The sequence below is a fragment of the Fusarium sambucinum genome, chromosome I (genome assembly GCF_050947815.1).
Source record: "Fusarium sambucinum isolate potato_lamoka chromosome I, whole genome shotgun sequence".
Taxonomy (NCBI): domain Eukaryota; kingdom Fungi; phylum Ascomycota; class Sordariomycetes; order Hypocreales; family Nectriaceae; genus Fusarium; species Fusarium sambucinum.
Window position 1 is genome coordinate 595275 of NC_139294.1, and position 14238 is coordinate 609512.

Genomic DNA, 14238 nt, shown 5'->3' on the forward strand with positions numbered 1-14238 from the left:
AAGCTCCATTATAATGGAGAAATACACTGCCCCATCTACAAGAATAATTCTGAGTGAAGCAGTTAGGTTGGCGGTACTGATATTTCTGCTACGAATGGCTGCCTTTGGTATACCTAGTGGCGCTGTCTTCCAGCATGCAGTTCGGCTGGCTACTTGGTTGGAAAGCTTTGATTAACCCTGGGACGGACTGACGGAGCTGGAACGTTGGGTTCTGACAGTCGCCGCTGTTGCTTCGGATAACACGCAACATCGCACACTAATAAGCTGCCGCATCGCCATGGTTTTGAAAGAGCTTGGAATTCCTCTGGCCAAGCTTGGGTTAATGCTACAACAGATTGCTTGGATTGGAAGCCTATTCGACTCTGGCTTGCGGGAAGTAAAAGCAATAGCTGATAGTTATTTTCGCTAGCCTGACTGATAGGCCACTAGTAGTTTAACCTCAACTACTAATCCTGGAAAATAGCCCGTGAAAATCTGTATCTTATTAGATCTAATTAATAGAAGAATAAGCTTACGGAAGCAGCGCCCCCATATGTCTCCCATCAATGCGCACTAAATTGGACCCACTAAGCTACTGAACTTGACGAGTTAACACGGTATTCTTACTCCTCTCCACTCTCTGCCTTCATAGAAGTTAATTCCCTTCCCTTCACGTTTTCACACTATCAGTAACAAGTTCAAGTATCATTCCAACCTATAAACAAACGACCATGTCTTTGCATAAACTTGCGCCGGAGCTCTTGTTGGGAATCAGCGATCAACTCGACTGGGACGATAGAAAGAGCCTGAGTCTGGTCAACTCCGTCGTCAGAAACCATTTGGTTCCTCATCTCTTTAAATATCTCAAAGCTGACTGCCCACTGCCACAAGACCACATACTTCAAAATGTGGTGCGAAAGTACGGCTCACATGTATCTAGGCTACGCCTGTACGTGACCTTCTTCCCGAACCCGCCCAACTCGAAATTCGAAGGCACGAAAATCGACCCTAAGCACGAGAAAGAGAAATGGTACTGGAAGAATTATCCAGCATCCGTCTGGGCACGGGATGAAGTCGATTCACTCGCTATTAGAAATCTCATCCAGTTCGAAGGACTGCCTAATTGCTCTACACTCAGTCTGCATACCAATGGAGACAACGATTTCGATATCGACGGCGGTTGGGATGTTAATGACCTTGCAGATCTTAGTATTTATTTCTGCACCGAACCCGAAGATTGGGGTTTGGTGAAACAAAAGGAAGAGCTGTATGCTTGGCGAGAGGCGATGGGGGAGATGTGGCATGATATAGCAAGTCTCTCGAGAACAAAGCACCTGGAGCTCCTTCATTTCTTACCTTGCAAATCATCGATCTGGCTGGAGTCGGACTGGTCAGACTTCTTGGGTAGACTGAAAGGACTAACCCTAGTAGCTTACGGTCAAAACAATGGAGCTGGGTGGTCAGCCAACACCTTAGATGGATTCAACGACTTCTTCAAAGAACTCCCATCACTAGTCTTCGAACACGCCAAGAACCTCGAGCATCTGACACTCATGGCGCAACGGTACGGTCACTTGGGCCATCGCTCATTGAGGTTTACGCCAGCCACAATGCCAAAATTACAAACACTGCGTCTCAACAACGTGTGCATAACAGCAAGCTTAGGGAAGTTTTTGAGAGGAGGCACCCCAAAGCTCACGAGCATACACATAGAGAATTGTGCGGCATCGGGCAGAGAGTACTCCTTCCATGAACCCCAGGAAGACCTGACCTGGGCAGAACTTTGGAAAGCGGCCCGAGGGAGTAATCCCAGGTTACTAGAAGTAGTCTACCGGTACCCAACACTTCCTCCGTTGACAAGAACCGAGGTCATGAGAATGCGGGAGCCCGGAACCACTTTTGCAGACACAGATGACGAGACATCCGCTCGACTACGCAAGATGGTAGACGAAGATGAAGACAGTAAAATTTGGCCATATATCACAATCGATAGCAAATATGGCGATGTGCTTCCCTGTCAAAAGGTGAACCTGGAAAGCCTAGAGGCAGGATATGACAACTGGGAGTATAAGCAGTTGATGAATGAAGTTAGACAAAGACAGGGAGTTATTGGGTCTTCCTCCTCATAGCTAAGCTAATCCAACGATCTGAGAATGTCATTATCCTTTATACACGACAGCTCAACTAAATACCCTTCGACCAGTCTTACTCCCTATTCTCTGTATTATGTTCTGAAGAGAGGAACCAACAGGTCCTTGTCTCGACGGCGTAGAGGCCGCGGCATGACATGTGTGTCTAGTTACACCAAACCATTGCTTGCCGGATGGATAAAATCATTGTTTCTACTCAAAATGTATCTTCTGATCATATTCATCGTGATCAAGTCTATGATTCATTGCCCATTCTTCAATCAATGACCACTTCCTGCTGATATGTGTAGTAGTTGCGTTGGGGAAATTCTTCCCGACAGACAGTGCCCAATACCAATGAATCGTACTCAAATCAGCATTACACATCAGGCTCTGTCGTATTGAGTCAATGCAGTGGAACTTATGCATTGTTTGTAGTCTTTCCAGGTTTCGCTCTGTTGAGTTATAATCTCTAACCATCTTTCGAATGTCGTTCAGGCAGTGTAGTTGATGGTACACGTCTAGGCTGCTTATATAGTAGTCTGGGTCTTTGGAGATCTTTGAAGTCGGTCGTGATAACCCTGCCGCTTCTTTGTCTGAGAATTTCACTAGATAAGGGTCCATAAGTTTAGTCCACGCCGCTTCTGCTTGGGGAGATGCGTCATAGTAGGCCGTCTTTCCCGAACTGTAATCTTTATTAGACTAGCTCCGTCTTGGCTATTCTCATCAACGCTTACTGAGTTTCTGGAAAATCAGAGTTGAAGGTAACTGTTTCATACTCTACTGCATTTTGTGCCGGAGCTGCGAAGGTCTTGTCAGCAATTGTGCGGGTACTGATGGTATGGCGACTTACAGTAAAGATTGTTTGGCCAAGGTGGTAATGGTGATCTTGATCTTAACCATAACCAGAGACATAAGAGGGACAGGGCTACATTGCAAGCAAGCGATAGACATTTGATGACCTACCCTTATTTGGACTTCTTCCGTCTTAGAGGGTGCTTGTATTCTTCTTCCCAGTTCTCTTTTTGGTCTTGAGGGTCATACTCTTTGTCCAAAAGCCGGTCGTGGCTGTTCCGGTCTTCAGATGAAAAGACTGACATTTTAAGAGAAGGTACAATGAGTTGGAGAAGGTATCGAACTTAACATAGATTGGCTTATGTGCAAGAAAAAACCACAATGTGCTTAATGGAATGACATGTATATCAGCCTACTGATGTGTTCACTCGGGTAAGTCCATGCCGAGTTCTACATCCATTCACGATATATTGGTCCGGTCGAAAATGCAAGACGTAGAGATCTGGTAAAAAATTATCCGTTTTGATCGATCTCCTTGTTGTGGGATTGAGGCTAGATAGGTCTATCCACCACTCGCCAAGACCACCGAAATGAGCTACATGTAATCGGGCCTAGCTATTCCTTCGAAGGAATTGCCTAAGTGAAGCGGCCACTAAGCTACCACCTCATATACCTCGAGATATATTCTGAGACTTGTGTCTATGTGTACTTACTCACAGTCACGGCGCCCGATCGGGGTCCGAGACTCACATTCGTCCGGGATAGCGGGCGCAGTTATCGGACAGAGCTCGTTGATTAGAAAGCTCAATTCGAAGCATTCAGCCATACTCACTCATACCATTGAAGTGGCGTAAGTACTACGAAGAAGAGAACGTGGAATGTAAAGTACGTCACATCCTCCTTGCAGTTGCGGTGAACAGTTAGACCAGTAATTAGGCTATCCACTACATTTCAAAGCATGTACCCGATTAATCAGGTGCCAAATATATGAGAGTTTCTAACAAGGTTAAATATCATGGGGCGAACGGCCCAATCGACCATAAATACAAGTCCAGGACGCAAACACCAATTTCCTTTACAAAGCCCTTGAGATAGCCTTCCATTATTTAGACTCATTTATACCTTCTTATAGCAAGGATAGTATTTGAGACGCGGTCTGGTTACAAGATTTTCCAACGACAATGAGCAAGATCGATGCACCCGAAATGAAATCCTTCACGAAAAATTGGCACGACGGGCCCTACGAGGCCATTTCCTGTAGTCACCCAGAACTTTCTATGGTTGGCAAGAACATTTTAATTACAGGGGGCGGCACTGGTATTGGAAAGGCCACCGCTATCGCGTTTGCCTAGGCTGGAGCAAACAGTATTGCCATTGTTGGGCGACGGGTCGACAGGTTGCAATCAAGTAAAACGGATGTCATAGAGGCTGCGACTAGAGACAGAAAGGTTTTGTATGAGATCGCCGACATCGCCATACCTGCGCAGGCAAACAAGGCATTTGCGAATATTACCGAACAGGTTGGCAAGATCGATATTCTAATTGATAACGCTAGTGTCATCTGTCCTCCTGATGCTATTGCCGACGCTCCATTCAGCCATATCAACAAGGTCATCGAGTCGAATATACTCACGACGTTCAACGCCACACAGGTATTCCTGCCCTATATGAGCTCAGAACCTATTCTGATCAACATCACGGCTTGCTTGATTCACATAGAGCCAATGCCCTCTATGGAGTTATTTGCTGCTGCCGAGGCTGCCCAGTCTTTAGTTGTTGATTACATCGAAGTGGAGAATCCTCAGCTACACGTTGTTCATTTGCACCCAGGCATGGTCACTACTGAGATTGGAGGGCCCGATTCAGATGTCAATAGCATAGACCGAGGTATGATACCGCGTTCGTTTTAGCAGGTAATTGGAATGCTAATGTTAAACCAAACAGGTGAACTGCCTGCCCAGGTGGCCGTTTAGCTGGCTTCGAAAGAAGCAGCTTTTCTGGAAGGAAAACTCATTTGGGCGAACTGGGACATCAATGAGTTAGTAAATAGGGCAGATTAAATCAAGGGAAACCGACTGCTTACTACTGGTCTCGAAGGTGTTGCTATTTAATCCTGTTGCTTGGGAGAAGGACGTGTTAAACACAATTACTACGGTTAACTGTTATTGTTATGTCCAAGAAAACCGATCGAAGAAAACAACAAATCGTTCATACATTCTTTAATATACGTCTATCACTGACAGAAATGATTACAAATCCTTTCCCAAAACCTTGGTGCCTTGACCTTAAGATGCCTGATTATTTAGGGCATTTGCATTCAACCTATACAATAATACATATAGTTAGTTAATAAGTGGTTTAATCCAGCCCATGGAGATATACAGCAATTACTAATAAAATATACTTCTAGGCTTATTCCTTCTTTATTGGCAGTCATGAAGTACCCTACCTTGAGAGCTAAGGCATGTCTGGGCTTCATGACTACTGCGTTGTTTTACAAACTTCCGTGAGACAAGTTGCAAGGGCACCGTCTGACTCTCAATTCATCTGATTGTTAATCTATAACCATCAATACTTGCCCACTCGTGCAGCCACCGCTATTTTGTAAGCGCTAACTTTTAAGCTAGTAGACTAATCGCATAGAAAGTCCGAAGCTCAACAGTCCGAAGTTGAAGCCTCGTTATTGGTAATCATATAGCCCAGGATAGTAAGAGCGCTTATGGGCCCAAGTTGTCTGGCTACAACCAAACGCCTGTGTAGACGAGGACATGTGGCTAGTAGAGTTCTATAGGATTCTACCTTCTGACTAACATGATTAGAAATGTTATTTCACGCTCCGGCATGATCAGTACTATTTCTATGATTATAAAACATGCCCGTAATGGTCTGACATTGATGCTGTATTGTGCATCGAAACTTCTTCCTTTGAAAATAACTTTCAAACTCCGTTGCGTAAATGTTGGGCGTATTTTTGGCTACTCTGGGAGTGATCTCCCTGACACATGCACATCCTACTTCCGGCTACTCAACTGTCAATTTCTCACGCTGCATTGTTTTTGGCGACAGCTTTAGTGATAACGGGAATGGCTCATGGATTGCGAGCAATGGAACATGGCCGATAGACCCTGCTTACTACATAGGTATCTTAATTAGTATTTTAGTAGGTATTTTATACTTATTATTACCTCATAGAACTGTTTAATTCCTTACTTACTATATTAGGTTTTATTTTTATACCTATAGAAAGAATAGCTTATGAATTCATTTAATTTCTATCAGTAGTTTCTTATTATTCCTATTTAATATATTAAAGTAATATTTTGCCAGATAGTGTTAACTTATACTTATGAAATATATAATTAATATGAAACTATCTATATATAACTATAAGTTAATATTTAATCTAGCTAATAATACCCTCAATATCTCAGAACGACTTTAGTTAAATGTTTGCAATACTTCATCTCGATGCTTTTCAAGGTATTCTGCAAATTTAGTTAAACGAATCGGATACTTTTCCAGTTTGTTAAAATCGACTTGGTACCCAACTTCATTTGACCACAGTTGAGCATATATGACAGGGTTTCGCAAAGCAAGGTCCTTTGCCTCTGGGTCGCTGTAGAACTTGAGACCAACATCCGCCCCACTAACTCGGCTCAACTCCCGAGCAATCTGAGCCGGTGTAAGAGACTCAACACCGAGGTCGATTTCATGCGTGTTGAAAGACTGGGGGTCGACAATTGCAGCCGCTGCAAATTTCCCAACGTCACCTACATCAACGAGTGTCATCCCACTATTGGGCTTGTATGCCGTAAGAAAGACGTGTTTCTGGACCAGGTCGGGAAACATGAAAGACACCGTGGGCTGGTGATAGTTGTTCATGAGAAATGCAGGTCGTAGAATGGTCCAGTTCTGGATGCCGGAATTTCGCACCATTGACTCAATTTGAGCTTTGTTTAGCCAATACCACGCCATGGGGTGCTCAGGTCCCCAGTTTGGGAAGCTTTCGTGTTTTCCCGTCATTGATACACTGGAATAGACAATGCTAGTGACTGTTCCGGATGAAACAGCAGCGTCGATGATGTTCCTCGCATGAATCACCTCTTGATGGGTGTCAGGAAGCGATGGCGACACGTTTAGAAACACGGCGGTAGCGCCTTTAACCGCAGTCTTCAGAGAGGATAAGTCATCGAATTCCCCAGGAAATAAATGCGCTCCCAAGCGCTGAAGTTCGATGGCAGACTTGGATGACGGATCTCGAACAAGCGCATGAACTTCGACCCCGGCAATCAGAAGCTCGCGAGCAGTGGCACCGCCCTGTTGGCCAGTTGATCCAGTGACAAATGCGATAGTCTGAGACATATTTTCGAAGCCTATGGTCGATGTATGGAATAGAAAAAGAAGTGGCAAGATGAAAGTGAATAGAGGATACAATAAATTGAATTTTTTGGCAACAGCCGTGCCTAAGGGAGGATGGAGATGCTTTAAGTAGTCGTTGGCTTACTAAAGTAAGCTATGTAGGTACCGCGTCTCATGGTCTGAAACAATCTCGAACTACCGAAAGTGGTATACAACTCGATGATATGGATTCTGGCAAGACGCTAACTCTCTATTTTGGAGCCGGAGTCATGGCGAGCTGCGGATCCTTAGACAGGTCTGGCTATTGCTAATTCAGTAACCAGCTCGACGAATTATCAAGCTAATGCTAGTCTGGGCTTAGTTCCGGCGATTATAAAGCAACGAAGAATATAACTAACATTCGCCACCTTGCATCACTACTTCGACACCTTCTTCCATACCGTCAGACGAGTGAAGCTGTAAGTTGACATGGTGTATCGTGGTAGACCCAGCAGGGCTTGCTCGGAATGTCGGATAAAGAGACGAAAAGTACAATATCTCACCACGTCATTACAAGACTGTAGCTAACATGATTCGGGGTTAAGTGCGACTTTTCAAGACCGGCATGTCGTCAGTGCGTCCGGGCTGGTTCTAGATGCGATGGATACCGAGACGGTAACTTACTCGCCTTCCAAGATCAAAGTACCGAGACTTTTTGGAAGAGTTTAGTCGCCACAGATGACCAGAGCGGCGCGTTAAGTTCTACAAGATCACATCAGGTCAAAGTTCACCAGTACAATCAGCAGTACAACCATGACCCTTGGTACAGGATTCCAGTCACACACGAAGAACAGGCTCGGAATTTCTTTTTCCACCATTATGTTGTGTGCGAGTCTAGAAGAACCCAAACTCATCCTGACTGTCATGGTATAATCTACAAGCGAGCGACAGAACCCGGATATTTAGCCAATCTCGTCAATGCTGTGGGACTAGTAAGTCTAGCCTACATAAGGCATGCGCCCACGTTGATTCATGCAGCAAGCCAAGCGCTTTCGCGTGCACTTCGCGGTATACGCGCGGCGCTGGCAGACCCTGGTGAGGCAGCATCCGACCAAGTGATAGTCGCTGTCATGCTTCTAGTATTATACGAAGTAAGCCTTTCATTCACTAAGACAAGTTGTGAAAGATTTTAATTTTAACCAGAGAATAACTCTTAATTCCAATGATAACTCAAGTTCATGGAATCGACATGTAGATGGTGCCTTGGCACTAATACAGCTCCGAGGAGCAAGTCAGTTGCGCAACAGGGTTGGTCGGGGTATTTTTATCCATTTACGCACTGAAATAGTGAGATACCTTGAAATTCTCCTACAATTAAAGGTTCTAATTTTTCAATAGCTCATCCACTGCCTCCAACGCAGGCTGCGAGTACCAACTATATTGTTGAACTCAATGGCCGAGGCTCGAAATTATGAGTCAGCAGAAGAAGCACCTGCTGCTCGACTGGCAAGCATAGTCGTCAATATCTGCGATGTTATATCGTCAGCCAAGAAAGATACCACGAACAGAACTGATTTGTCTTGTTTTGTTTCGAAACTGTTGTCAATTGATACTGACTTGGAAGGCTGGGCCAAAACTCTTCCAGCAGACTATGGGTACACGGCTCTGACCAGTCTTACCGGCATGGGAGACGCAGAAGTGTTCATGGGACGTTATGACGGATATTCCGCCAGTGACTTCGCTCACACGTGGAACTTGCAACGCTGTACACGTATTGTTCTCCACCAAACGCTTGTTAAATCGATATCGAAACACTTCCATACACCTTCTTCGCCGTCAATGATGCCGTCCTTACCTTTGTCATACGAGCACTTATCTCAAACTTCAAACACTATTGTACACAAGAGTTCTGTCGACATATGCTCTAGTGTCCCATATATCCTCCACGCTGGTGCTACCACAGGTAAATCGAGCGATCTGCGGGCCGCTTGTATGGTACATCTATTGTGGCCGCTTTATGTTGCAGGAACAGCGCACACAGCCTGCCCTACTTTGGGGAATTGGGTTCTTTCAATCATGGAGAGAGCTGAAAGGGTCACCGGGATTCAGAAAGCGAAGCTTATAGCGTCGACTATAAGACAGTAAACAGTTTAATCTAGTACTGACTAGGAAGTCTGTTATAACTAGCGTCTTTTCTTAAGAGGTCCTTTTAGATTGAACTTAGTAGGCATTACAAGTAATAGGCCTAATTAACATCTAAACTCTTGAAAATTCTACTTTTACTATAACTAGGGTTAATAGGAAATGTAAGAACAGCGTGAGAGGTACCACTGAGCCAATAGACTAAAAGTCAACCAGTTTAATTACAACTGATTAAACTGCCTCTTATATTACTATAAGGAGCCTAGGCCCTGTTCTTCGGGCTACAGTAGGTCTTCCAGGCCTCTTGCCTCTATATCCTTATAAATACTATTAAGCTAGCTGCCTTTAATTATTAAATTCTTTTACTTTTATTAAAGGAAAAAGAGGCTAGGAGAGATTACCTATATAAAGAGCTTAATATATTAATAAAGCTATATAAAAAGCTAAAGTTAAGCAAGGAATAGGATATTAAGAAGGAAGATTTCCTTCAGGCTATAAACATAGGGTATATCCGATAGTAGCTAATCTGCCTAGCGAGGCAGGTTACTTATATCATCAATATCATTAACCGAAGGGTCGAGGTCATTAATACAAGACTGTAAGGGTTCTATCGAGGTAATTTATAATATTAAATTAAAGTAGGGCCAAATCCAGAGGATTCATGTAATTAATCTGGATCACATGCGGACCCGTTATCTCAATCTGCCAGAGAGTAATAAAGTGTCTTCAACTGTGTCTTCAACTGGGGAGCATTTCCTCCATGGCCTTTCAAGAAAGACCAGTGATGTTCACAACGATGAGAGGTTTCTTGGTTGGAGTACCGTTGGTTACGCCATTGGTAATGCCATTGGAAGCACCATTAGTGTGTGCAGGGTAGTCATGAGACGGCACAAGAGCCACAGGGATGTTGACAGTCAAGACGCCTCGGCCAGCATTGTAGTTGTACTGCAGACCAGGATCCGTGACAGTCTTACCAGTCTCATCCTCAAACGAAACTTGAACTTGAGGTGAACTTCCGTTCTTCACCGTCCAAACGGCAAAGTTGTAAGTGTCACCGACTGCTGGTGTGGCATCAAATCCATCCCATGGATGGCAGATTGTCAGAGTTCGCGAAGTGCTAGTGGTCTCCTGTACTGGTGTTAGCTGTGTCGCGGAATATCAAGTCTAGATACGTACCTGAGTCATCTTGACTTCCTTGTGAAAGCCCTTGGCGCTCCTTTCCTTGTTAGGTTTGTCTTGATACTTGTACTGAGGTAGATTGATGGGTGCGCTGTCTTTGCTGACGCCGTCGTCAAGGTACATCGAGTAATCCTAAACAAATATTAGTCTAATATCCAATTTGGATAGTCAGAGCGAGACGCACTGTGAGACCCTTGCCACCGGGGTAAAAGTGAATCGTAGGTGGGTTCAGGTCGTTCTCTTTGATGCATTGACGAACACCAATTTGAGGAATGATAGCACCTGCAAATAATTAGCTGGCTATCAATGCCACTAACGAAAAAATACGTACCACCGCGAATATAGACCGGAGTGACGAAAGGAATATTGTCAAGGTTGCCGAAGGTTGCAGGGATGCTGCATCCGTAGCTGATGATCCTGCCACCTTGCGCAGGCTCCTTCAGATCGGCAGCATGCATGAGAATAGGATCATCACCCAAGTTCCTGCCGTTATCAACTTGGAGGTTGGAAGGGTACCACAAATCTGTTCCAGGGAGATAAATGTCCCGGTTGAAGACCTGGGGGTCGACGATGGGACAAACAAGGATGTTGTGACCGAGCAGATACTGTGTATCAATGAATTCCTCGTTGTTGTTGAACAGGTTCGTATCAAATGGGTCGGTGATCAACTAGTTATTGTTAGAAAGAGTCATAAACCTTGGGAAATGGGTTAATACCATAGCACGGGCGATAGGTAGACCGTTGATCAAATTGGCGAACATGTAATCGTACATGACTTGAAGAAGAGTGTATCGAAGTTGGACATAGTAGCGGCAGATGGGGACGACTGCAGCATACAAGACACGTTGATCCTCGGGAATCAGATGAGCGTATTGACTCGACAAGACGTCACTGAACGCCCACGGTTCCTGTGATTGGTTAATATTGATGTATATGAGCCGTGTAGGAATAACTGACCTGGAACACCTTGGCTGGTGGGTTGGATTCCTGATCCCAATGCTGCATGTAATGGTTGCGATACCAGGGTAAAAGGAAAGCTCCCGAGTACCATCGGATAAGCAACTCGGGGTTGCACCAACGAGGATACGGGGAGTTTGAAGTTGGGTCAGAGGTGAATCCACCCATGTCGACACCGGCAATAGTCAGTCCACTGTAACCGAGCGCAAGGACTTGAGCAACAGAGATCTTCCAAAAGTCCCAAGAGCTACCGTTATCACCTGTCCACAAACCGGCGAAGCGATGCATTCCGGTTTGGCTACCTCGACCAATGATGAAGTTACGCTTGTTCTCTCGTCCTTTGAGACTGTTCAAGCCGTGGAATGTGGCTTTGTGAAGGTTGTACGAGTAGAGTGACCACAACTCAATAGCGGTTTTGGTCTTTGGTGCACCGAGAGGACTGTCATCGGTCATCTGGAGTCGAGATGGGAAGCCCAGCATGTCACCATAAGACCTTCCTACCGCAGGTGTGGTCATGTCTTGCCAGACAAACTCGAGACCAGCGTCAAAGAGGTCTTGGTACTGCTCGCCCCAGACTTTTCTAGCATCGGCTCTGTTGAGATCGGGGTAGTATCCGGGCTGCATACGTCAGCAGTGTCTCTTGTAATTAGTTATGATAATAGCAAACACTCACAGTTCCCAAAGTTTGACCGTAGCTGACACCCCCATGGAATGGATATCCGCTGTTGTAGTTTTCGTCGAAGTTGTACTGGTCCACATAGACCTCGCCTCCGGGGTAGTCAGCGAATGATAGACGCTGAGGCTGATAATAGTCGTCGTTTCCGTAAGCAGTAGGATTGACGCCCTTCGCAAGTGGCCCGCTGCTGTTGGGACCATCATATCTCCAGTATGTTGGCGGATAGTTGTTCAGTCCGTCTTTGTATCTTTTGTCCTTCACCAACATACACTTAGACCCTGGGTTGTTTGGGTTCTGATGATCCCAGAAGGCATCCAACTGCTTGTAGTCGCCAGCCACCTCAGTTCTAAGGGTCATGATAGGCGTGATGTTGGTGCAAGCTTTAATTCCTTGGTTCTTGAGATTGCTGAAAAAGGCCTTCGGATCGGGGAAGTTCACAGTGCTAGCTGTAAATGTTCGATATCGTTCCTAGGACCCATTAGTACCATTGTATCAAAGGCGAAATCGACTTACCTGAAAGTCCACGTCGAGATGCATTCCATCGAGAGGGATTTCGGACCCACGGTAAGCGTCGACAACATTGTAAACCGTGCCCTCATTGGTGTAACCATAGCCTACAATTGTTAATGAAGTTCTCGCAGCGAGTGTCTAACTTACATCCTTGATGGTGTCCGAGAATGTATCTGGGCTTGAGCTTGGGTCTTCCAACAATCGAGGTGTATTGCCTAGCAAGTCACTGTCAGTGTCCATGGGAAGATATGTATGAGAATATGACGAACCAGATCATAGTTGGCACATTATCAGCCGTCATGATGTACGCATCAAACGTGTTGAACCGAGTGGCAAGGCTGATGATGTTGGAATCATTTTTGCCGAGATCAATGGCCACCTGGGAGTAATTATCCACCAGAACGCCAGTAACGTTTTGATAAGCTGGAGTTCCGTTCATCTCAAGGTAAAATGGGGACGATTGATAGCTATACTGTTAGTCTTCCTTCTCAAAGCTTCAAATGATACATACAGTGGCTCTCTACTATCAAGCGCACCCTTGCCGTAGACCTTGAGATAGTTGAAGTTGTCGTAGCCTAACGTAAAGGGTTAGCGTAATGTGTCTTCAAAGTCTGAAGAGCGCTTACAGAAGTAGTTCAGATAAGTTGGCTTCTTCAGCACAGTCTTGCCGCCCTGTTCACCAAAGCCAAGGTACTCGGCAGGGCCAGGTTTCTTGACGTTGAGGACCACATTTTTGATCGCATCGATACTCCCGTTCGTTTCATAAGAGAATGTCTGGTCGGTGGTTTGCCAGATAATCTGTTCTACCTCCAAAGCGTTATTAATACCTACGGAGTTCGAGATACTTTGGTCACCCTCCGGCAACACAGTGAGCTTTCTAGTAGCCTGTGAGGTGTCAGCTGATATCTTATGCAATGATAATACAAACATACAACAATGCGAAATGGAGACGAAAAGATATGTAGGCTAGTCTTCGGTTTAGCCTCGGCGTTTGAGTTCGCATACTCGTTGGCCTGTTACTGTCAGCATGAACAAAACAATCTGGATGTTGATCTCACAGTCAGAACATAATGGCCTGGCCCCTTCTCCACAAAAGATGTATTCCAATACCATTCATCTTTAGCAGGATAAGCATTCCAGGCATCAGAGTCACGGTACTCGTGCTGAAGACCATCGACAAGCTCAGGAAATGTATCTCTGACAATTGTACGTCTGCATGTGAATTAGAGTAAGCTCAAAAGTCTGTCATATTACGTACGTATTGGTGTTGTCAAAGTCATCGAGGCCGGTATACTTGGGGTCATATCTGATTCTCCAGATCAAAGGAGTGACAAACTGAACCAAGCAGTGCGTTCCAGAGTCACCGTTGACACCTGCTAGGGTGATGTGAGCTGCATAACGTAGCTTGTCGCCAGGCTTGATTGACTGCGATGATTCAACAGACACTACCTCCCTGGGCTTGTGGAAGCCAGGTACAGTGGGGAAGAAGAGATCCGCGGGGATAAAGTTCAAGGGATCAGCAGGAACAGACAT

The 14238-nt window shown here is 45.1% G+C and overlaps 5 protein-coding genes across 5 annotated transcripts; 3 read left to right on the plus strand and 2 right to left on the minus strand.

The window, feature by feature from the left end:
* Positions 1-710: 710 nt before the first annotated feature.
* On the plus strand, positions 711-2108 carry FSST1_002914 (uncharacterized protein; the record flags this gene model as incomplete). Its single annotated transcript, XM_083228946.1, has 1 exon — positions 711-2108. One exon carries the CDS (start codon positions 711-713, stop codon positions 2106-2108), a length of 1398 nt encoding a protein of 465 aa, XP_083086344.1.
* Positions 2109-4084: 1976 nt separating this feature from the next.
* On the plus strand, positions 4085-4876 carry FSST1_002915 (SDR family oxidoreductase; the record flags this gene model as incomplete). Its single annotated transcript, XM_083228947.1, has 3 exons — positions 4085-4245; positions 4312-4790; positions 4848-4876. The coding sequence occupies 3 exons, from the start codon at positions 4085-4087 to the stop codon at positions 4874-4876; spliced, it is 669 nt and encodes a 222-aa protein (XP_083086345.1).
* Positions 4877-6341: 1465 nt separating this feature from the next.
* On the minus strand, positions 6342-7265 carry FSST1_002916 (NmrA/HSCARG family protein; the record flags this gene model as incomplete). Its single annotated transcript, XM_083228948.1, has 1 exon — positions 6342-7265. One exon carries the CDS (start codon positions 7263-7265, stop codon positions 6342-6344), a length of 924 nt encoding a protein of 307 aa, XP_083086346.1.
* Positions 7266-7901: 636 nt separating this feature from the next.
* On the plus strand, positions 7902-9386 carry FSST1_002917 (uncharacterized protein; the record flags this gene model as incomplete). The annotated part of the gene is made up of 5 exons (XM_083228949.1): positions 7902-7916; positions 7964-8233; positions 8445-8588; positions 8640-9204; positions 9268-9386. 5 exons carry the CDS (start codon positions 7902-7904, stop codon positions 9384-9386), a joined length of 1113 nt encoding a protein of 370 aa, XP_083086347.1.
* A 765-nt stretch (positions 9387-10151) lies between these two features.
* Positions 10152-14238, minus strand: FSST1_002918 (uncharacterized protein; the record flags this gene model as incomplete). The annotated part of the gene is made up of 15 exons (XM_083228950.1): positions 10152-10511; positions 10560-10694; positions 10747-10844; positions 10894-11230; positions 11279-11470; positions 11520-12137; positions 12193-12663; positions 12709-12809; positions 12853-12920; positions 12975-13172; positions 13217-13280; positions 13332-13590; positions 13638-13718; positions 13764-13917; positions 13964-14238. The coding sequence occupies 15 exons, from the start codon at positions 14236-14238 to the stop codon at positions 10152-10154; spliced, it is 3411 nt and encodes a 1136-aa protein (XP_083086348.1).